This window comes from Heteronotia binoei, chromosome 4, assembly GCF_032191835.1.
Source record: "Heteronotia binoei isolate CCM8104 ecotype False Entrance Well chromosome 4, APGP_CSIRO_Hbin_v1, whole genome shotgun sequence".
Taxonomy (NCBI): domain Eukaryota; kingdom Metazoa; phylum Chordata; class Lepidosauria; order Squamata; family Gekkonidae; genus Heteronotia; species Heteronotia binoei.
The window spans coordinates 60264303-60289714 of record NC_083226.1 but is presented as its reverse complement, the minus strand read 5'-3'; the positions used below and the strand labels follow the sequence as shown (position 1 = coordinate 60289714).

The following is a 25412-nucleotide window of genomic DNA, read 5'->3' as shown; positions in this document are numbered from 1 at the left end:
TGCTTGATTTCCCCTCAGTGACAGGCCTAAATTGCACCCAGGTTAGGCTAAATTGTCTCACCTTCTTGGACTTGAAAATATGTTATCATATTGAAAATATGCTGGTAGTTTAGGGGGCTTTTAATTATAGGATTACCGTGATTTCACCATTTTGAATGTAGGAGAATGCAAGGTTATTTATTTAGGATATTTCTATCACACTTCTCCAGGAAATCTAGCCAATGATAGCTAACTGCAAAAAGCAAAACAATAAGATAATACTATTAGTTCTCAATGCATGCAACCATAAATAGTGGAATAAAATACCAAAAGTGGGTAAAAGAGGATCCAAAAGTCTGGGATACAAATTCTTGGAATAAATAAATGATTGGGAAAGCAGAAAAAAGTAATTATTAGTCACATTTCTATCCTATCTTTCCTTCAACAATCTCTGGACAATGTAAATTGGAGTCATCATCCCAGTGCATCTTTACAATATTCCTGTGAGGAATTTTCATCTTCATCCAATGAGCTTCTTCCTAGTCCACATCCAAGGCTTTAACCACTACTCTTCACCAGCTAGCCATTTCAGCAAGCTGAAAACATATACAAGACTATTGACATGAAGCATTTGTTAATGCTGCAACTAGTATTTGTGGATTTCATTTTTGTGAAACTGAAGACAGATGATCTTGAGGAAACGTACTTGCTTTGATGGGTCACAGGTCTGATCTGATGACCTGAAGGAGAGGGTGCAAGATTCTGGCATAAGAGCAAATGACATCTCCGTTTTTAAGCTATTTGATTTTGTTGTTTTACTATTTTAATTTTGAATCACATTGTATTTTATTGTTTTCTATAAATGTTTTCACTTTAGAAAATTGTAGGTTAAAAGTGCATAAATGAATAAGCATTTTTAATTGTATAAAACAAAACTTTTTAGTTAAGCAAAGCTACTGTTGTGAGTTTCTTTTGCTGATCCTGTAAATCAACAGGCCACTTTGTGTGAGAATTGCCAACTCTCTCCTTTGCCAAATCAATGATTGGGAGTGTCAGCTTTGAAATTGCTGAATATACGTTGTGAAGGGAAGATCCAAATTTCTACTTAAATTTGCTACTTATAGAATATCTGAAGAGCTGGTTTGTCCCGAGTGATGTGTCTCAGATTGTTTTTGGAATTTGCATGATGGGTTCCCAAGGTGATGCAGTGGTTAATGCTGATTCTGAGAAGCCCAGGTTGAAATCCCTGCTCTTCCAAGAAGCTCATTGGATGATGTAATTGGCCAGTCATACTCTCTCAGCCTTACTTTCTCATTATGTCACTGTAAGGCTAAAATGAGGAAAGTGAACAAGTATGCTGTCCTTGGACAGCTAATGTGATGTAGTGGGTAGAATGTCAGAGTAGGATCTGGGAAATCCTGGTTCAAACCTTCATTCTATTATGAAAGCTTGCTGGGTGACTTTAGGCCATACTCTTGGTATAGCCTCATTCAAAGGTTTTTGTGAGGATAAACTGGAGGAGAGGAGAATGATGTAAGCTGTGTTGTTCTCCACTGGGGAGACTGGTGGAGTATAAATGAAATAAATAAGTAAATAAGAAACTGTGAGAGTCCAAAGCCACACAGAACTTTGGAAATGGTTTCCTGGTTGTTTGGAGTCTGGCCACCATTCATTGCCCTCCACAATATTGTTTTGTGAGCTCAGGGTCACATCCCAAAGGCAAACTTGCATGTAGAAATTTGTTTCTGTCAACATGTGACGCAAAGATTAGGGTTTTGTAAACTATTGTTACATTTTCCCTTCTAAGGAAGAGGAATTTGGATCTTCTGTTAGTAGCACCTTTTCTCTACCTAACAATGTTTGTTGGAATCTTTTAAGAACAATTGCAATTCTAATCAAATATCTATTTCCCATTTTTAGCCCCTTGCTGTGGATCAAAAAATCCGCAAAGGGGATGGCTATCAAGGGATAGGGTAGAAGTTTTTGCAGACCTTGGAACCACAGATTTGTATGAAAAATCTTCAAACTTAAAACAGCTGAGAGATTGAAAAATCCAAAATGGAGAAGCAACATTGTACAACACTGAGCAAACCCGGACTGTAGCTGCCATACAACATTGCAGAGGACTCTTTCCCCGGACTCAGGGTTTTGTGGAATCTGCTGATGGGCCTTATCTTAAGTATCTGATAAGGTTTGTGCAGGACTGGGAGACAAGGCCTAGGGAGACCTGGGCCTAAAGACCAGTGTGGGAGTAGAAAGCAGACACAGCTTACAATCCTCACAATGCTTGGCACCCACTGTAACCAATCAGTGTTCAGCGATTGTGTGAGAGAATTGCTACATAAACTTTGTGGGCTGTGGAACTGTGTTCTTTTCTCTCACAGAGTCAGGCTGGGAAGACAGTCTGTGGCTGAGAGAAGGATCTCTCACTCAGAAGGTAGAGTGAGTCACAGGCATTCGGCAAATACAGGTAGCTGCGTTAGGGTTTCTTTTCTTTTCCCTTTATACACTGTTATATCTTTTAAGCACCTTGCCTTGTTTAAATACCCATCCCTGTATTAATAAACCGTTATCTTTTTAATGTTCTCCGCCTGGTCATCATGCCTGTGTTTCTCAGCTAAAAGGGGCATTTTTGGTTGGGCTTGGGAGGGTACTCTGGGCCTTCCCAAGGGACCATAAATCCAGAGTGGTGGCAGCATCAGGTGGCACCCCCATCTGGATCATGACAGTTTGTTTTCCTGATGCTTGGGAAATGGCCCTTACCTCATTCACAAATTCCATAGAACATATTTAAGTCAGGGGAACTCAGCAATGTTATGGGGGCCTAGCAACCCCAGAATAACAGCTGAGATCTAACAATGTAATTACTCAACGTCTCACATTTTGGATTATTCAAGAAACAAGGGAGAGGCAGAAGAGTCCACACAAGCTGTATGGGGGAGGGGAAGACCTGGGAGAGATATTGGTAGTCTGGGGGTGGAAACTAAGTTGAAAAGGTAGATGGGAGGGAGAGAAGGAAGTAGGGAAAAGGGAAACAAAGACCAGCAAGGGGAAGAAAAAAGGAATCAGAACAAACAGGCTCACTTTTGGTGAGGTAAATGGGGCTGGGGAATAAAAGGGGAAGGGGTGCTAAGAGCTCAGCTCTATTCATGGAAGTTTGGATCCAGCCCCACACAGTGCTATACTCTAGTTCTTTGGAACAGAGGTAATGAAGATCCTGAATATTATAGGTATATTTTTAGTATTTGGAATGGCCTAATGTCACATTTCAAAGCAATCATGTGTAGCAGCGTTGATTGTCTTTTGGGTCATAGCAGAAGGTCACATTCTTTCATTCTAGGCAATTTTTCTAATATATGAGGGGTACTGCGAACTTCTAGTTAAATTGTATCCTTGCTAATTTTTTTCCAGAGGGGAAAAATATGATCCTTCCTTCCTTCCTTGAAGAAACTATTAATCTGAGATTATAATGAAACCCTGCAAATTAAAGAGGACCAATTTAAATCTCATATTGTACACAAAAAAGTCTGCAAATGTAAAAAACTGCTATCCTCTCTGGAAAGCATGTACTGTACTGAGAAACTGGGGGTCTACATGTACAAAAGCCATGTGAGATTGGGGTAACAGTAGGAAAAGGAATGAGGTGTGATTGAGTGAGAAAACTGGCTGAATTCAACTCAGATTAGTGGGTATGAAGGTTTTCTATCCCCTTTTTCATTTGTGCATTTAAAACAGTCTGAGTCAACAATCTGAACTAATTAGCAATGCAAATCTATGCAGAATTACTTTTTTTCAAAACACATTGAAATCTAGCCAGAATGCACTGTAAAGCTAACTTTATTTGAATTAAGAACAATATTTTTAATATTTAGCAGTGTTTTGGGAATTACATTGAGTTTAAGATTGTGTTTCAGTAACCTCTGAATCAAAAAAGAGAAAGTATGGTTGCTTCTGTGGGACATTTCATTGTTTCTGCAATCTGATTTTGAGTAAGGAATAGTATATTATTTGAACTGTGACTCTTGACTATGATTCAGCTTTCCTTGGTCCTGGCTGAATGTTTTGCTGCTGATGTAAATGTCACAGTTTTCTTTATCAACTGTGTTGGTCAGTGGAGTGGAGGAAAGGAATCAAAAATCTACTTTGGCAGCTACAACTATCTGTCAACCTTTATGTTTAGCCCTAGTGCTCATTCCCAGTGAGGAAATGGAAAGTGGTTAATGCCAGCACATAGGAAGAGAGCATACTTTCAAATGCTGGAGAGTGTAAGCCCACAACCTTTAGGAGAGGAGTAAAAACCAGAGCAAAAAACTTTCTATAGTGGGTTCTGAGAATGGTGCTTGTAAAAGAATGAAGTACTTGGTGATGCACATCAAGGTCAAAATAAATGTTATAAGAGGCACAAAAGCATTATCTCTCTGTGTCTCTTTACCCTCTCATCCTTGTAGCATCTAATATAAACAAGGCATAAACAGGGCAGTGACCCCCCTATTTATATACAAATGTACACAAATAGACACTGCCACATGAATAAGGAATCCCAAAGAAGGCAGGGTCCACATCACATGAAGGAGCTTACCTGTATACACTTTAATGCCTACTGAAAACTTTGATGAATGTTCAGCTGAAAATGTGGACATTGGGTCAAGGGCAGGGAATGTGACCAATGAATGCGTGGATGAACATCTGAAAAGGCTACATATGTGCTCCAGTGCATGAGAGACAATAGTTCTCTCTCATGCAGTTTGAAGCTGATATGTGCCAAGGCAAAATCTGAAGAAACACCTTCTTCAGTTCATTTCAGCATCCTGTCCAGCTGCACTTATTTATTCACTTATATCCCACTTTCCTCCCCAATGGGGTGTGTTAGCCAAGTTGCCCTCAAAAGAAGTTGAGGAATTAGTTTGGTGGGCAAAGATGACCAACTGAAGCAAAATCAAAACCTGTGTATACAGAAGGCAGTTTCCCAAGAATTTCCCTCTTAATAAAGAACCAATATTCTTTTGGTAAACTAAAAGAATATTTTATTAAGAAAATACAGTCATGCATACAAGTACAATAAATTAATTCATCAATCACAAAGTGCCTAGGAAGAAATAGAAATGAAAAGGGTATAGGGACAACATAAGGGTATGACACAGAAAAGGTGATACTTTACCTCTCGTAGTCTTCAAATGAAGCATCCAATAGCGGCAAAAAGGAAAGGGGAGCAAGACATGATCCATGTATCTTACTATGGGGACCTGAAACTGATCAGGTTTTGGGGGTGGCCTATACAGCAAGGTAGGGGTACTGTAAAATGTGCACCTGTGGAACCATGGGTCAAACCTTTTAAGGATGACCGTATAGCCTCAGGCTGTGAGGTCAGGTGACCTGTGACATTGGAGTCAGGTGGTCTCTGACACTTGTACACATGCTATATGACATCAGAAAGGGGAGATTCCGTGGTGACGTTTGGAAAGGATTAAGGGGGTCGATAGATTTAGCTCACCTATATAATACTATCTGATGGGATGCTATAAGGCCGAATTGTTATCTGAAGTGACACCCAGAACTACACAAAGGTGACAGTCTCTGTGTTGTACACAAATCTTGATGATCCACTCAACTTGTATGGCGGAGTCTTTGTGTGAATTCTGGTTTTCGATGGCTGGCCAGATCAGTCCCAAGATAACATTGTTCATCCAATAAAAGCATCCTAGTCACACCCTGTGTGTGTGGGACTCTTACTTTGCTCTCATGGCATCCAGGAATACTGGAAGAAACCCAAAGACGGTGTACCTGGAATGATCCTTGGCATGGCTTCCCATCAGGTACTGCTGGACAGCTCATGGTTGCTGCATGTTTGCACTTCTATCCTGCAAGAAGAACTCTATGGCTGGTCTGACAGAGCATCCTTGTTATCGGGGTGTGCTTCATTGGCTTGTGTTAGGGTGTGGCATAGCCATGGAAGATGAGGTTCAGACCCTTTCAGACCAAGGCAAAGGAATACTGTATTTTGAGAACTTAGGTCAAAGCAAGCAAGCTTCAAAAAGATGGAGTAGGGAGTCTTGGTCTCACAGGTGAATGTTCACTGCCTTGGGTGGAACTAACAAGACTATGGATTACACTTGACCTTAATTCTGCATCATGTGAAGGTGCTTCAGTGCATTCTGGACACCATAGTTATGAGTGCATGCATTTGCAGCATTCCATTGCCCTTAACCAGTGATGTCACGTGCTATCTGTTTTGAGGCTTTGAAATAATTTTCTAGGCAGCGTTCTAAATGGCAGCAGACTTGCTGGAAGAAGAATTATATTTTTGCTATAGTCTAAGTGCTAGGAAAATGCAGTACCACTGAGACAGAAGTGTTTCCCTGAGGGACAATGACTGGACTCTGCACAACAAATAAAGGACAGCTGTGTATTTATTTCATTATGAACTGATAATCTAGAAAAGCCCATAGGAATGGCTGGAATGTTGTTCTAAAACGTACTGTGAAGGGGAGGCAGGAGCTGTCCATGGTAAAAGTTTAGGAATGATATTCTGGGGAACTTGAAAAAGAAAACAATAAGGTAAAGAAATGTCATGAATGAGCAATGAAGAAAACAAGGTGACTGACAAGTAGGCAAATGCAGAATCAGGGAAGATAAATTCCTTGTATGTCACGTGGCGCTATAAACTCAATTAGCTCTTTCAAAGGAAATCTTACAGAAACCAGGATGTTTGAGCATAGCCTTCCAATAGATTTTAAAATTCTTGTTCATTTTATTAGGACTAGCTGTCATGCAGTGTTTTGAACTGTAAATTATAAGTCCCTAAACCAGCCAGGCTGCAGTCAATGAAAACCAACACTAGAATAAAAACTTGTTAGTCTTTGGGGTGCAACAAGACTCCTTGGGGTTGCCTCCCCAGCTAAAGGTTAGATGGAAATGAAAAGTGGGTCTCCTAATTTTGTACTTGGGAAGTGCATCATTTTTGTTTATTGATTTTTTTTTGACATCATGACTTTAGAGTAAGAAAATTTAATATCCAGTGCAGAAAGTTTGTTGGGTTAAACAAAACAAATTCAGAGACAAATTCCATCCAGAATTTTGAGGATTTAATTCTGCAAGTACTTTGAGCTTCACTTTTATATATGGACTAGGAGTAACCTGGAGTTGGCAACCTATCTCCTTCCCTTTATCTGTCCCTCTGACTTCAGCTTTCCATCTGCTTCCCCCTCCCTGCAGCTTCTACATAAGCTGTCTTTCTCCACAGTGGGGGGTAAGGAACCAAATCAGCTTACATAATTCTCTTCTGCCCCCTTTGATCTGAACAACAACCCTGTGAGGCAGGTTAGGCTGGAAGTCTGTGACTGGTCTGAAATCAGCCAGTCAGGTTCCACAGCAAGGACCTGGGTCCGGCAGACCCCACTCTGAAGCCCTAACTCCTATGCCCTCCTCAAAGTCCACCACAGAATCTCCAGGGATTTCTCACCAACCTGGAACTGGCAGCCATAGTCAGCACTGGTGAGTTCTGCCTCAAAGGCCTGTAGTGAGACCTTTCAGTCCAACAAGACTATCTCTGACAAACTGTTTAATAGGGAGGAGTCATCAGCCATTACATCAGCTTACAGCATCCCCCTCTCCTCTCCTCCCCTTTTATCTGAACAACAACAACCCCGTGAGGCAGGTTAGCTTGGTTTGAAATCACCCAGTCAAGCTTTTACAGCCCTCAGCTGGAGATTGGAAACAGTGGTTCCCCAGGAGGAAAGGCCTCCCTCAGAGGCCTGTAGTGATACCTTTCAGACCAACAGTCGCTCTCTGACAGACTGTTTAATAGGGAGGAGTCCTCAGCCATTACATCAGTTTACATCATTCTCCTCTCCCCTCCCTCCTTTGATCTGAACAACAACAACCCCTGAGACAGTTTAGGCTGGTTTAAAATCACCCAGTCGGCTTCTACAGCCCTCACCTGGAGATTGGCAACAGTGGTTCTCCAGGAGGAAAGACCTCTCCCTCAGAGTCCATTCTGTCATATGAACCCACTGTAGCCTAATTGGAATAGAAAGAATGAAGAGTATTGGCAGGTGGAAAGGGCCCCTCTCTGCTGTGAACCACAAATCTTTTCCCTTACATCCTCACACCTCCTTGCCTGCTCTCAGACGGACTGTCCTGGACTTCCTGTAACAGGCCCTGGGGAGAAGCAGTCCTGCTCAGTAAGCCCCCTGTCAGGAGAGAACTGTCTCCGTTGAAGGTCAGTGGCCTTCTGCTGGGGTTCTTGCCTGATGGGGCTGGCAGTGGGCAGGGGAGAGCAGATTCAGCCAATGACACGGCAGAGACAGTGTGAGCCAATCCTGCTCAAGCCACATCCATCCAATAAAAATCCTGAGAATTGCCACAGTGCTTGAGCTTTTATTATTTACCTGATTAACTTGGTTGAACACAGTGCTTTTTAAAAAACGCATACCATTAGCAGTTGAATAATAAAAGTTGACATAGTTTTGTTTAAAAAAAAATATGACTGTCTGGAAGCATAACAAGTGGTTTCAGTTTACTTCCTGCCATGATATTGAGCAAGAAATGTTGTATAAGCAGGGGTGTCAAACTCATTTGTTATGATCTGACATAAATGAGACCTTGTGGGGATGGGCCATGTGTGTCATAAAATGTAATGCCAGGTAGCAGAGATAGAAACTTTATAAAGGACACAGACAAACAGAATTAAAGAAAATCTTAAAGTAATATAAAACACACTTAAAACATTTGCACTTGTTGGTCTTAAAGGTGATTTCTTTGTATCTCTCCTATGGGATCCAGGGAACTGGGCAAAGGAAGCTCTGGTTCTTTCCTTTCTTCCCAGGGACTGGGGGGAGCCTCAGCCAATAGAAGGAAGATGTTTGGCTTAGTAGTTCTGCTGTGCAATGGAGAGAGCCTGGCAAAGCAAGCCATTCCTCCCCCTTCCTTCCCAAGGGAGGAACCTCAGCCAATGGAGAAAATAGAGGCTTTGCTCTGTAGCTCCTTTGCAATTGAGCATGCCTCATGTTGTTGGAAATACATGCATTGAGGATGCAACATGGAATGGTATATCGGGGGGGGGGAGTACATTTTTTGTCATATGCATCATCATCAATACAATGAATGCTCAACATGGCCTCATCTATGGATGTTTAAATCCAGAGACTAGGACTATGAACCTGGAAAAAGGGACAAAGTTTGTAAAAAGCCTGAACTCTCCCTACAAGCCAAAATTACTTAATTGAAGTTTTCATACTTAAGTCACATTATGATAACATGTACCAGACTGGCACTCCCTGTCTGCGGTCAGATGTACATTTATATCTGAAATATCCATGAATGCCTGCTGGATTTAAAGTGCACATCCATACAGCAACATCTGGGAATTGTCTGTGAGTCATGGGCAACCCATCTTGCCACAACTCAGTTTTGTACTTAATTGACAGTGCATAAAGTCCTGTCCTAAAAGCTTGATGACGGGCCATGAACAGATTTTCCCTGCCTGATCGCTCCAGCATAAGTTGCACCTATTTACAAGTTAGCTTAGGTTGGGAATGGAAGAGAGAGGTTTAAAGATATATCCAAAACTGCTTTTTACAGCACTAGAGGTATTTAGAGAGTATGTTTTCCCTTGGTTTACTTTTGCTTGCTGCTGTTATAGATTTCACTGCTTACTAGTGTGCCTTTTATCTCCTCCTGGACTTGTTACTGGTTGGTCATACAGACTTGTGATCCTATTATGCTTTAACCCTATGTTTATAGACCAGGGGCTTTCCTATTTGCCCCCACATCCTCTGGCCAGATTGTTATTTTCCTCTCCTTGCAATAACCTCTTTTGACTTTTTTGAGGGACCTCCGTGCCTCCTCAAACCTTTTGTCAAATCCCTATCTTTCAGAAGAACAGTCTCTGTAAACTGGTTAATAAGCTACCATACTGAGAATGACTAATTCTCCACTCAAGTGGTGTTTTTGGTTTTCACACAAGGATATTTATTTCAGTCCTTGAATATATGAGGTTCTGACACTTCTTTGCCAGAATTACTGTCACCACCCCAAGTCTGTCATTTGCAGAAGTTATAAGACACTCCTCTGCTACAGACAGGGCTTAATATACCCTTTTCTCCTTCAGAGTCTCTTCTTAGGAGTTTTCTGTCCACTCAGCTTCCTAGCTCCAACTCCACCTGTTTTCACTCAAATTCCCTAACTGACTCCTTCCCACTTGATTTTTTTTAAATGGCTCCCTGTTCTATTCCATAGTAATCTGCCTTTACCCAATCAGAATGATCTCTGTGAGTTGTCAGTCATTTCTCAGCTAGCTCACCCTTTCTTAAGCAGCATGGCTTAAAAAATCTATAATTCCTTGCTGTCTATCACATAAGACAAGGGTCACCAGAAAAGACTCAATCAAGGAAGCCATAACCCTCAGTTTGCAAGGGTTTGTAGGGTGGTGGTGGTTGGCCTGGCATGGTTGCATTATGGTATACCACAGAGTACATACATCAAGGCAGCCATTTTCTGTAGGTGAATTGATCTGACTTCAGCTTTCCTTCTCCCTCTTTCTGCAGCCTCTAGCTAGGAAAAGGACATTCTTTCCCCACACTGAGGACCAAAGCAGGAGGAAAGCAACCTCATCAGGGCATAATGACAAGAGTTCACCCTGCAAAGCAGCCATTTTCTCCAGGGCAGCTGATCTCTGCCATCTGGAGAGCAGTTGTAATTCTGAGTGATCTCCAGACCTCACCTGGAGACTGGCAACAGTAGTTCCACAGGAGAAAATGGATTGTTTGGAGGGTGAAATCTATGGCATTGTACTTGTCTGAGATCCCACCCCTCCTCAAACCCCACCCTCTCCAGACTCCACCCCATAAATCTCCAGGGATTTCCCAATATGGAGTTGGCAACCCTCTCTCCTTCCCAGCCAACCATCAACCTTCCTTTATCTGTCTGACTTCAGCTGTCCATCTCCTCCCCCTTCCCTGCAGCCTCTACCTAAGAAAAGGACAGCCTTTGTACAGTGGAGACCAAAGCAGTTTACATCATTCTCCTCTCCTCTGTTTGATCTTCACAACAACCCTGTAAGGTAAGCTAGGCTGAAAGTCTGTGGCTGGTCCAAAATCACCCAATCAGCCTCCACAGCAAGAACCTGGGTCTGGCAGACCCTGCTCTGAAGCACTAACTGCTAAGTCACACTGGTTGTCATGGGGGGCTACTGCTGAACACGAGAAAGCAGCCAGGCCTAATTAAGTCATGACAGTCAGGTGGCATCAAGTCAGCCAGAGCTGGCAACCCTAGTTAGGACTGGTCCTAGTGAGTTCTCCCTCAAAGGCCAAAATTGGCCTGGAAAGGACCTCCCCCCCTCAATATCATTTACTGACAAAACCAAGCTTGGAATATTATGGTTGCCTAGAACAGGGCTTTTTTGTAGAAAAATTGTCCAGCAGGAACATATTTGCATATTAGGCAACAGCCTCTGACATTACCGTTGTCTTGCACAGGTTTTTGTAGAAAAAGCCCATCAGGAATACATTTGTATATTAGGCCAAACCCACTGACACCAAGCCAGCCGGAACTGCGTTCCTGTGCGTTCCTGCTCAAAAAAAAAAAAAAAAGCCCTGGCCTAGAACATAAGAGAAGCCATGTTGGATTAGGCCAATGGCCCATCCAGTCCAACACTCTGTGTCACACAGTGGTCAAAAAATCCAAGTGCCATCAGTAGGTCCACCAGTGGGGGCAGGACACTAGAAGCCCTCCCCTGTGCCCCTCCCAAGCACCAAGAATACAGCCACTGAGGGAAAATGGAGGACGTGGTGGGATGAACCAATAGGACAAAAAGGCAGCTTCCCCAGTGGCTCAGTCCTCATCTTTCCTGTCATGAGGAGGGGAAGAAAAGGCATTTCTGCCTGTTCACTCACCTTAGTAGCCAGCCGACTGTCCAGTAGCCAAGCAAGAGAAGGAGCCTCTTTGTGTGGCTTAAGCATCCTCCAGATGGTGACTTTGCCATACTTGCCACCACTTGAGGAGAATGTGAAAAAAAAACCCTGGCCATTACAAACACCGGTTACTAAGAACTACAATTTGGTAAACCAATTCATAGTCTAATTTATATTACAAAGTCACTATGTATCATAATACTGTTATTAAAATATAAATAATTCTAATATAAACATGTAGGCTAACAATCATATACAAAATTCACAACAAACATTTACAGAAGGAAATTCCTTATATGAAACAGCTCATGTTGTCTTTGGCCTTCTTCAAAGGCAATCCTTGCTTGCAAGCTAATGGGAAACAAATCCAAGCTTCAGACTCCAGAACCTTCCCAAAAAAGTTCCTCAGCCATTCCAAATAGGATAAATATATTCCACACATACATGACAATGTAAAGAAACAGCAGAAATCTATGCAGTCCCAGCCAATGAACCCATCAACCTGATAGTTTATTTCCACGTTGGCTTTATCCAGGACGGGACATATACTGAAGCTATCAAGTCACGTACACCATTGACCACACTCAATCCAGTAAATACCTTGTTAGTTGCACTGCTGTTGAGTACTATATTAATTGTTTATTCATATATAAGTGTAACTGAGACTTTGTTGTATTTGACCTCTGAAGAAGGCCTCTGCATGCCAAATACATCAGGTTATATATGTATCTTTCATGTGTATTTATCACTGGTGATTTTATGAGGCTTCATTTGGACCCCTACAATGTTTTTATATGTTTTTGTAATAAACATGTGTACTTTTGTCTATAACTATTGATGTTTTTAACCTTTGCTCCCTTAGTATTCTAAACTTCCTTTGGAGGTTTTTGCTTGGTTGGTTTAGCTTCTCTTCCTCTCTTTTTGTGTTTGGGTGGAATGAACCAAGAATTATACTAGTACAACACTAGTAAACATGCTGTTTTCCTTTTGACAATCACATTAAATAATTGAATGGTGCTATCGCAAGCAGATGAACTTGTGTAAAATCAGTCTTTAAGATTAGGGTATTAAGCTTCAGTGACAAACATGTTTATGGGGAAGTTGGTGCATTTGAAATGAATCAGATTTCCCTGTATACCTATTAGCCCACCAACTATGGATGGCAGTCCACCAGGTAGTCAATAAACCTCCTGTTTATTATCTCCCTGTAACTGAGGAAACAGGCAGGTCACCAAACATAGCAGGTGGCAAAACATGATTTGTGAATTGTTTTTTGTTTGGTAGGTCACAGATTGCTCTAATACAATGAGATCTTAACTAAATTATCTTTTTAACCATATCTTTTTATCATTCTGCAAAAATAATGACCAACAGACAATTCTAATTGAGATTAATGAATCATACATAGTATCTATGTTGCTAACTTACTTCCTGCTTTTCTGGATAACCTGCATGAATTTCTCATACCATCTAATTTAAATAAACTCTTCCAGGAAATATTTATTCCATAAATACTAGTTGGTTTTCAGAGATAGAATTGTCCAGCCCAGCCCTAAAACTTTCACAATGTATTTCAAAACCAATTTGTCATGCCTCCTCCTCTTAAAAAAGTTATAAGCAATCTGAACTTGCTTAACCTAAGTCTTTAATTTTCTTTATCTTTCTCACTAACTTTCCTACCTAGAGGCACTTATTGACAGTGCTTCCTCAGTACCTCACTCTAGCTGGTGGTTATCATTCTCACCCCTCCTGAATAGAAGCCCAGCACTGAGAGTCAGTTTGGTGTAATGGTTAAGTGTGTGGACTCTTATCTGGTTTGATTCTCCACTCCTCCACTTGCAGCTGTAGACTGGCCTTGGGTCAGCCATGGCTCTTGCAGAGTTTGTCCTTGAAAAGGGCAGCTTCTGTGAGAGCTCTCTCAACCCCACCTACCTCACAGGGTGTTTGTTGTGGGAGATAAAGGAGCTTGTGAGCCGCTCTGAGTGAAGGTGGGATATAAATCCAATTCTTCTTCTTATGCAGAGAAGGAAACTTCTAAAGATTCAAGGAGACTTTTCTTATTCTGGGCAGTTCTCTGACTAGAGGCCAGTATACATGTGACATGAATCATTATGCAGGTACTCAATCAAACTCATCACAGGTAAGATCAGTGTAACTTTTTGCGTCATGCCATTTTCACCAGCAGAAATGACCACAGGGGAAGCTTGTTTGCCTGTTTATCAGATTCTCTTCACAGCTGTTTCTGCTAATGAAAATGGCAACAGATGAGCCTGCATCTCCTCCCCCTCCCCCAGCATTTGGAGCCATGCAGAGCAACACCTTTATTTCATAGCACCAAATACGTCAATTTTATATATTATGGTTTCAATAATTGTTTAATGTTTTATTTTAATACAGTTTTATAATCGATTATTGTATTTTGTGAAGTTAATTTGCTGTTAGCCACCCTGAGCCTGTTCACAAGGAGGGCAGGATACAAATATAAATAAATAAATGTGAGTTACACTAATCCTGTGATAAAAAGTATATTCGTTAAGCACTGATGTTCTGACTTGTGTCACGGGTATTATGTACTTTGGTCCTCAGAGGAAGGTTGCTGAAAGATAACAAAGAGGAAAGGGAGATGGGAGGATTCCGGGAAAATCCCCTCCTCTGCACCACTATGCATGTTGATCTATAGTCAGTAAATAAATCATAGAAGGAAGCGTGCTGGTTCAGGTGTATTTTGCTACATTTTTTCAGCATTGTGTTTTATGCAAGTGCTAGTGCTTGAAAGCAGTTTTTCAGTAATTTTACCTCACTGTTAGCAACATGCACACCACTTTATGGTAGTAGTGTCATGGATTTTTCAGAAATGTCTTAAGTAAACAGTTCTCTGTCAGGCACAGAATTATCTCAGATCATGCTATCCCTACCATACAATAGTTTCAACCACACAATAGGTTCCACTTTATGAGTATATGTGCCACCAGTTTTATACTAGTATAACCATCATAGAATCCTCTGACAAATCCTACACATTTGGGAGTGCAGAGAATTTAAAAAAAAACATCCCTCACACAGACTACAGTTCCCTGGGAAGAAGGATTTACATCTAAACCAGTCTCCGAGTCTGTATATAATAATAATTATAATTATTATATAATAATTAAGTGCCATCAGATCACATCTCATGTATGGCAATCCCCTTATTGAGTTTCTTGGGCTGTAGAAAGTGCTGTCAAGTCACAGCTGACTTATGGTGATCCCATGAGGTTTTCAGGGCAAGAGATGTAAGAGGCAGCTTGCCATTCCCCTGCTCTGTGTCGGGACCTGGGCTTCCTTGGTAATCTCCCATCCAAACACTAGCTGGGGCAACTCTGCTTAGCTTCCAAGATCTGATGAGATCAGGCTAACCTGGGCTATGCAGGTCAGGGCATTGTAGTCAATACACATTGAAATTTTCTCATACAGCATTAAGTCTAATTTACCCAAGCATATAGGAACACAGCTTGCAGTTCATATCTAACACTTAAAAAGTAATTCTACTGGGAACAAGAGTTAATTGTTCAAGACCTTTCTCTTCTAACTAGCATTGCACTGCACTGATTAACTGTTTATGATATCAGTTTAATCAGAATTACGAATAAAGTTTGTCTTGGAGTTCTGGCTTTATATGTAAATGTTCTTCTTTATTATAGACTGAATTTGATGAAAATCTGACTCCTGAAACTACATTTTTAAAAAAGCCACAACAGTATGATGAGAAAATACTTGATTTAATCAAATTGATTTTCATACAGTTCAGATTGGGTTCAAGAGACACATTTTTCCTCTGACACTTCCAAATAGTTAAAGTGGTCTTACAATATATATTGCTTGGTACAAAGTGATCATATAATTAAAACCAAGATTCTGAGAGAAAGAACACACAGTCTTTGTCCTTGAACAGTTCTCTTTAAAATTACATATATATATATTTCATAATACTTGGCAAAACAGCTGCAGAGTTTCAGTTTCTGTGAATACAGATTGAGAACATAAACTCTGTAAAATTATGTTAGCTAGATACATGCATCTGTGATTCCCCATTAAACTCATTATTTAAATTCATCTTTATTGCTTAAAAAATAGGAGTGCCAGACAAGATTTCAGTAAAGTATTCATCGAGTCTTCTAGACAGCAGAAAAATTATGTGTATCAACTTTGCATTACTCACCATCTTGCCTTTTGTCAAACCCCTCTATGCTTATTACCCTTCATGTTTTCTTGGCATATATTTAACTATGCCTAAGTGATCAGTGTTATGATCTTCAGAACTTTTCTATCAAGGCTTTTCCATCAAGGCTGCACTGCATAGATTTGACCACGCAAGACTCATCTCTGGGTATGGATCTCTCTACCTGTTCCCACACAAACTGCCATTTGCAGCTGAGTTTTGCATTTGTGCTATAGCAGATCTGCATACAAAAGCATAATAATAATAATAATAAATTTTTAATTTATACCCCGCCCTCCCCGCCGAAGCAGGATCAGGGCGGCTTACAGGACATGGTATAGACCATGTTATAACAATAAAAACAAGATAATACAGTTAAAATACAATTCATAGGTTAAATATTAAATAGTCTAAAACCAGTATAACTTAATAGTGCCACAATCTCAGTATGTACAAAGATGGCTTGATGTTAAGAACATAAGAACATAAGAGAAGCCATGTTAGATCAGGCCAATGGCCCATCCAGTCCAACATTCTGTGTCACACAGCGGCCAAATATATATATATATATATATATATATATATATATATATATATATATATATATATATATATATATATATATATATATATATATATATATATATATATATATACACACACACACACACACACACACACACACACACACTGTGGCTAATAGCCACTGATGGACCTCTGCTCCATATTTTTATCTAACCCCTTCTTGAAGGTGGCTATGCTTGTGGACGCCACCACCTCCTGTGGCAGTGAATTCCACATGTTAATCACCCTTTGGGTGAAAAAGTACTTCCTTTTATCCGTTTTAACCTGTCTGCTCAGCAATTTCATCGAATGCCCACGAGTTCTTGTATTGTGAGAAAGGGAGAAAAGTACTTCTTTCTCTACTTTCTCCATCCCATGCATTATCTTGTAAACTTCTATCATGTCACCCCTCAGTCGACGTTTCTCCAAGCTAAAGAGCCCTAAGCGTTTCAACCTTTCTTCATAGGGAAGGTGTTCCAGCCCTTTAATCATTTTAGTTGCCCTTTTCTGAACTTTCTCCAATGCTATAATATCCTTTTTGAGGTGCGGCGACCAGAACTGCACACAGTACTCCAAATGAGACCGCACCATCGATTTATACAGAGGCATTATGATACTGGCTGATTTGTTTTCAATTCCCTTCCTAATAATTCCCAGCATGGCGTTGGCCTTTTTTATTGCAAACGCACACTGTCTTGACATTTTCAGTGAATTATCTACCATGACCCCAAGATCTCTCTCTTGGTCTGTCTCTGCCAGTTCACACCCCATCAACTTGTATTTGTAGCTGGGATTCTTGGCCCCAATGTGCATTACTTTGCACTTGGCCACATTGAACCGCATCTGCCACGTTGACGCCCACTCACCCAGCCTCAACAGATCCCTTTGGAGTTCCTCACAATCCTCTCTGGTTCTCACCACCCTGAACAATTTAGTGTCATCCGCAAATTTGGCCACTTCACTGCTCACTCCCAACTCTAAATCATTTATGAACAAGTTAAAGAGGATGGGTCCCAGTACCGAGCCCTGCGGCACCCCACTGCTTACCGTCCTCCACTGCGAAGACTGCCCATTTATACTCACTCTCTGCTTCCTATTACTCAGCCAGTTTCTGATCCACAAGAGGACCTGTCCTTTTACTCCATGACTCTCAAGCTTTCTAAGGAGCCTTTGATGAGGAACTTTATCAAAAGCTTTCTGGAAGTCAAGGTAAACAACATCTATCGGGTCTCCTTTGTCCACATGTTTGTTCACCCCCTCAAAGAAATGTAACAGGTTAGTGAGGCAAGATCTTCCCTTGCAGAACCCATGCTGAGTCTTCCTCAATAACCCGTGTTCATCAATGTGCCTACTCATTCTGTCCTTGATAATGGTTTCTACCAACTTTCCCGGTATTTAAGTCAGACTGACTGGCCTGTAATTTCCCGGATCTCCTCTGGAACCCTTTTTAAAGATGGGGGTGACATTTGCTACCTTCCAGTCCTCAGGAACGGAGGCAGATTTCAATGAAAGATTACAGATTTTTGTTAGAAGATCCACAAGTTCAACTTTGAGTTCTTTCAGAACTCTCGGATGTATGCCATCCGGACCCGGTGACTTATTAGTTTTTAATTTGTCTATCAGTTGTAGGACCTCCTCTTTTGTCACCTCAATCTGACTCAGGTCTTTCAACACCCCTTCCAATATTAGTGGTTCTGGGGCGGGCAAACACTTCTCATCTTCCACGGTGAAGACGGAGGCAAAAAATGCATTCAGCTTCTCAGCCATTTCCCCATCCTCCTTCAGTAATCCTTTTACCCCATGGTCATCCAAGGGCCCCACTGCTTCCCTGGCTGGTTTCCTACTTCTAATATATTTGAAGAAATTTTTATTGTTGGTCTTTGTTTTTTGCAATATGCTCCTCATAGTCCCTTTTTGCCTGCCTGATCACAGTCTTGCATTTGATTTGCCACTGTCTGTGTTCCCTGTGTTGATGAAACATGTTGATGAAAACACTAGTATTGTTGAAGTAGAGTTTAAAAATATATCTTATACGGCTTACTGTATTTTGCTGTATGTCCTATGAAAAAGTTATTACTGATTGAAAGAATTTTGTCAGCAGAATTCTACCTTTTCCCATGCTGCTGTAGCCACTAATGCCCCTCCCCCATAGATAGAGGATCTCAGGAAGAGCATGCATGGAGAACTGGAGGTCTGCAGTAGGAGGGGAGAATTGGTAAAAATCTTCATTGGGATCCATCAAACCCATATTAAACTAAGGTTGCTCTCTGAAACAGCATAGTTCCTCAACTGTCCATACATTTTGCTTCTTGATGTAGTGTTTCATTGTTGTTTCTATGCATTATGTAGTCTAGGGCTGCCAGGCCTCCCACTGTGGCAGGAGGCCTCCTGCTGGCCATTCTTGTTGCCTGCCACTATTTTGGGCAACAATTGAGAATCTTTTAAACCATTGGCATCATGTACAGCACAACAGCACTTCCCTCCCAAAAAACAATTAATGATGTCAGGTAGCTCTAGGAATTGCCAAGTGCTCTGTGGCTTTACATTGAGTTCCTGGTGATTTATAGAGCCACCTGATGTTACTTATGGGTTTTCTCAGAAGTAACATAATGGCATAGAAACTGACACTTCCCTATGTCCCTGCCCCTGAAGTTTGCAGTGGTTGCTGGGCAACCTAGAATTCTCCTAGAATTCTGTGCTCTGTGTATGGGGCCATGTTGTAATGTACTGTGGGTTCTGAGGGCATGCGTTCATTATGATTTTCCCTGTTTTGCCATTTTTTTCTGGTCTCTGTGACCTTCTTAGGCCCTCAGGGCACTCTCTTTTGCTTTTGAACTCCTAGGAACCATATGATCAATGGGAAATTTATTACTATGAGGAGGAGGGACTAGTCTTCAGGAGAAATTTAGATATCAGGATTGACTTTTGTCTGTTCTGAAGGGTAAATTGTAACCAATTTTGAGTAATGGAACAGGGATCTTGAGAGCCTTATAAATCCTTCAACCTCATTTCCTGTAATTGTTCAGGAAGGTAGCTGCTGTCTATAAGGAAAGTGTACCCAACTCAGCATGGGTTTGTTGGCATGATGCAGGGTGTGGATCAAGGGAACAGGTGAATATAATCCCAAACAGAGTTTAAAAGGTGACTTCGCATCACGACGTTTTCATGGCAGACTTTTTATGGGGTGGTTTGCCATTGCCTTCTCCAGTCATCTACACTTTCCCCCCAGCAAGCTGGTTACTCATTTTACTGACCTCAGAAGGATGGAAGGCTGAGTCAACCTAGAGCTTCTGCTGGGATCGAACTCAGGTCATGAGCAGAGAGCTCAGATTTGCAGTACTGCAGCTTTACCACTGCGCCAAGGGCTCCTCTTAGAAGGGTATAAGGCTCACATTATTTATGAACCGTTTAAGAAAGTCACTTTGTTGTTTTTCTTGTGGGCTTTTCTTTATTCTGTTAGCGCCAGGAGGATACTTCCTGGGACCAAAATTTAAGACAACTTTTCATTGTTTTTGTAAACTGAATGTTATTAACTACTGGCTGCTCTTTTTTTGCTTTTATATTAAATACAATCCTTTAATATTGTGGGAATTCTCTGACTTGATTGCACGTCTAGGCCTTGTGAAGGGAGGTGTTGCCCAGGGAACTGGATGAGGCAACTTGGGTGTTCCCCAAAATACATCCAAACCAAGATCATGGTAGCAAATACCTGCTCTATTCTGAAGGATTTTGGGGGGTGCAGTGGAAGAGAGATGCAAAGGGAAGTGAGGGGGCAGATTTCTCTGCTAACCAATCTCTTCCTGCTCCTGTAACATATCTATCTAGCACATCATCAGTCATAAATAAAAGCTCTACCATGGTGGCAAATCTGAGTATTTTCATTCGTTGGATGTGGCCTACGCAGAATTGGCTCGCACTGTCTCTGGTATGCTATTGGCTGATTCTGCTGTTCCCTGCCCACCACTGGCCCTGTCAGGCAAGAAACCCACTGACCTTTGAATGAGATAGTTCTCTGCTGACATTTTCTCCAGGGGGCTTACTGATCAGTACTGCCTCTCCTCAGAGCCCATTGTAAGAAGTCTGGGACAGTCTGTCTCCCACACACACACACACACACACACACACAAACAAACAACACTGCTGCAAAGCAAACAGTGAAGCAAACAGTAAACTGTGAGAGACATATTTCTCTGCCCCCACCTACTCAGGCCCAGGAATGTTAGCAGTCTTACCCCAGCCAGCTCTTCTCTGTGTCCTCTCTGTCAACCAGCCTCAGAAAGGGCTATAGAGCAACTGCTGCCTCATGAAAGGCCTCCCAGCACACACAGCCTCCAAAGGTCACAGATGCCATGCCCTGCTAGGAGTGTTTTCTCCCTGGGAAGTGCTAGGCAGAGGCTGTTGCTAGGCATTTCAGGCTGCTTTTCCTCAGTAAAGGAAGAGGTCTCGGGTGAATAGAATAGCATACAGTCCACCCTCCAAAGCAGTTATTTTCTCCAGGATGGGGAGACAGATCTGTTGTCTGGAATTCAGTTCTGATCCCAGGAGATCTTCAGGCTCCACCTGGAGGTTGGCTACCCTAGGCCTGGCAGCACCCTCTGGGTGACTTGATGCCACCTGGCTGGCATAACTTAAATAGGCCTGGCTGCTTGCTCCTGTTCAGCAGCAGTCCCTCTATGACAACCAATGTGAATTAGCAGTTGCCAACTCCAGGTTGGGAAATTCCTGGAGATTTGATGAGTGGGGACTGGAGAGGGTGAGTTTGAGAAAGGGTGGGACCTTAACCAGGTACCATGGCATAAAATCCACTCTCAAAATTAGCCATTTCTGCTTGGAGAACCATTGTTGCCAAACTCCAGATGAGGGCTGTGTCATTATACCTTGCTGAGATTGATTGCTTCCTGCTTTTGTCTCCATTGTGGAGAAAGACTGTACTTTTCCTAGGTAGATGTTGCAGGAAGGGTGGGGAGAAGATGGAAAACTGAAGTCAGATAAATTCCCCTACAGAAAATAACTGCCTTGAGATGCATACTCTATGGCAGGGGTGTCAAATTCTTTTGTTATGAGGGCCAGATCTGACATAAATGAGACCTTGTCAGGCCGGGTCGGGCTGTTTTGTGCCAGGCCGTGTGTGTACCTAGTTAAGATTATGTAGCAGAGATACTAACTTTTTAAAGGACACAGACAAACAAGATTAAAGTTTTTTTTAAAAAAAAAACCCTCTTAAAATAAAACATGCTTAAAACATTAGGCTTGTCGGTCTTAAAAGGACTTTCTTTGTATTTCTTCCATGGGTTCCAGAGAACTGGGCAAAGGAAGCTCTGGCTCTTTCTCTCCCTCCCCATGGGACCAGGAGGGGAAGGAGTCTCAACAATGGAAAAAATCAAGGTTTTGCTCTGTAGCTCCTGTGTGACTGGGCAAGCCTTGCCAAGCAAGCTGAGATGCAGAAGGAAGCAAGAGAGAGGGAGAAAGAAACAGACAAGAGACAGTTGCTCAACGGCCTGATAGGAGCCCTCCAGGGACCTGATTCAGCCTCTGGGCCGGATGTTTGACATCCCTGCTCTGTGGTATACTATAACACAACCATGCCAGGCAAAAAACAAACAAACATCATGCCACAAGCTCACGCTGATATTGAACACCACAAGGCTGAATATGACAAGAAAAGATGGCAGCAATGCACTGCAAACAAAAGGAATGCTGCGCTTCAGTGTTTGTATGACTGCCATCATACTCCCCCTGCAACCCCACCCCTCCAATTATTCTTCCTTCTCAGCATTCTGGACCTTTTTCAAGATTTTGAGCCACCACAGACACAGGGACACACACAAATACACATATGCGGGGGGTGGGGAATGGAAAGCCGGAGTGGGAAGACAGCAAGAGGGGGTAAGTGAATGTCAAGGGTTGGAGGTGAGTGGGAAGACAGCGAGGATAAGGAGGAGAGTGAAAGCCAAGGGTTGGGGGGTAGGTTTAAGAGTGGGGTCTGCCAGACCCGAGTTTTTGCTGTGGAAGCTGACTGGGTGATTTTGGGCCTGCCATAGACTTTCAGCCTAACCTAACTTGCAAGGTTGTGCAGATCAAAGTGGGGAGAGGAGAATGGTGTAAGCTGCTTTGGTCTCCCCCACCACAACTGTGAAAAAAGATTGTCCTTTTCCTATGTAGACACTGCAGGGAGGGGGAAGGCAATGGAAAGCTGAAGTCATAGGGACAGATAAAGGGAAGGAGATAAGATTGCTAACTCTAGGTTAGGAAATTCCTGGGTATTTAAGGGGTGGAGTTTGAGGAGGGATGAGACCTCAGACAGATACAATGCCACTTCCTCTTGGGGAACCACTGTTGCCAATCTCCAGGTGAGGACTGGAGATAACTCAGAATCACAACTGTTTGCCAGATGACAGACATCAGCTCCCCTTTGGGGAGGGGTAGTGCATGCCTTCACAAGGGGGGCACTCACCCAGAGCCTCTTTCTAGAACCTGTTGTATTTTTCTTCACAGCGGGCGTTATTACTAGTAGGTAATAAATGTCTTGTTTATGCTCTTTGTGTGATTCCATGTGCCATTCAATGATGGAGAAGGTTTAAATCTACCAGGAATCTTGTGCAAACTCTTTAGAGAAATATTTTTGAGTATATTCTAGTGGAAGGGGTGAGTCATCAGTGCGGACTGTAACAGAAAGGAGTTTTTCTAACTACTTCTAAGGTTTAACTACATCGTTTGCTAATTGTCTGAATTAATCTTTTGCCACTGACAGTGTACCACTTTTGGAAAGAATATATGTTTTAAGTCCTATGATAATTTGCTTTCATTTTAAAATTAAAATTACAATCAAAACATTTATTACCTGCTCTTTCTTGATACTAAATCTACTTTTATATTTATTTCTGATTTTAGGCATTGGACTAGGAGTTACTGTTCGGGAATATGCCAAACTCTCCAGTCTTGACAAGTATTACTTTTCATTTCCAGGAGAGGTTCTGATGAGAATGCTTAAGCTCATCGTATTACCATTAATTATATCAAGCATGATAACAGGTAAGAAACAAATTGTAATAATTTTTCATTTTGGTTTATTCTATAAATAAAACCTACATGATAAAAATGTCACATGGTTTTACTTATAAAATTAAGCATTTATAATTTATTCCAAGATCATACTAGTTCTATTTCAGTATATGTTTTATTATTAAGGCACCAAATGTGTGGGCGTGCGGGAGGTTGGTTTTTATTTGTTTCATCAAACATCGGAAGAGTAACATTTTATGAATGATTTTCAAAGTAGCCCTGAGCCAAATCTTGTGTATTAGTTTTTCTTATTTTTAAAATGAAAAACTACAGTTTCAGTTAAAGAATGTTAGGCTCGTTGTTTTCATAACAGTGTTATGCATACTGTTTTCATGGATTTGAGGCTAGCTGCCATGCCAGGCTCTCGGTATATCCCCCACAAAAATCAGCAGGAATCAGCTTAAGCTGGTCTTTTATTATACTTCATTGAATGGAGTTATGTACCAGCTTTAGAAAACTGATGCCAGCTAGATTCACAACCAGTTTTCTTTGCCTTCTGATTTAGTATAAAAAATAAAGTTTATTAAGAAATGAAACTGCAAATTTAATATGAATGGGGAGACTGGAAAGCTATCCATCACATCAGTGCACATTTCAGTATGAGCCTAGTGATAGCTTCAGTTGAATCAGGATACAGTCATAAATAGCTTGAATGACCCTGACAAGGAGCTCTGCAGCTTAATTAAAAAATGAGAGCTCAGCCAGAACCTGTAAGCCAGGGAAATGCTGTGTTTGAGGGAAATGCTGTACAATCAGGGATGCCACTGTGTATGGGCCAAACATAGCATAAGTGTTCTAGTAGTTCACTTATAATTCTGCTTACTAACTCTCTTTCCTTGCAATACCCTTCATTGTACTTAGGTAATAGAGGTTTCAAAAGAGGCAGATAAATGGAAATTGAAACAGTTCATCAACAGGGATTGTGACATTGCCAGAGAAATGGACAGATCTGGCCTAATAACTTTGGAACAAAAATTCAAATGTAATTCCTTTAGGATTAGTATTTGGTTAATTATGTTCTGAATGCACGTGTCTTCTACCTAAAAAGTTCTTTTAATTATATTTATCTTGGAATGTAGGATGTAATTATTTTCATTTTCTCTTAAATGGCTTTGTTTATTAGTTAGCAACTGTAATTTATTAAACTGTATGTCAGGATTCGGGGGTCCTGGCTCAGTGGAGGAGGAGAATGGAGGCTCCAGGGCATGGACTTAATGAGCTGAACTAGTACTTCCTCAGACTGTGGATGGAGGGAGATTAACAACACCTGAACTTTTTCATCTGCTCCCGTACCTTTCTCTCTGTACCAACCACGTGGTAGGTTCTGGGCTCTTCCTTCCTGGCTGGTACTTCTTGGAACCTTAAATCTCCCTCCCCACTCCTTCCTTCCCTGTTCTCCAGTTGATCCCAGAGGGGAGGGGCTTGCCCTCTGGATTCTCAGTTCTGTCCGGCCGTGCTTCCTGAGCTCCTGTAGCTCAGTCCCCGGAGTAAAACAAAAAAAAGAAAGAAAGGAAATTTAAAGAAAGAAAGAAGAAACACAACAGGGACAAGGGTGTACTCACCCTCCCCCCCCCACCCCGATCAACATCGCTCCAGCGTGCAGTGGGCTGAGGGAAAGAAACCCACACACCGGCCAACAAGAACAACCCCGGAACATTTATCCTCCCGCTCCTCAACCTCTCAGGCACTTGGTTGGTCCC

General features: G+C 41.7%; 1 protein-coding gene across 1 annotated transcript in view; it reads left to right on the top strand.

Moving 5' to 3' along the window:
- SLC1A1 (solute carrier family 1 member 1) overlaps positions 1 to 25412 on the top strand; it is a 70405-nt gene that overhangs the window by 4087 nt on the left and 40906 nt on the right. The window contains exon 2 of the mRNA XM_060237382.1: positions 23542 to 23682. Coding sequence (XP_060093365.1) covers positions 23542 to 23682 — 141 coding nt within the window. The remainder of the gene's footprint in view (positions 1 to 23541; positions 23683 to 25412) is intronic.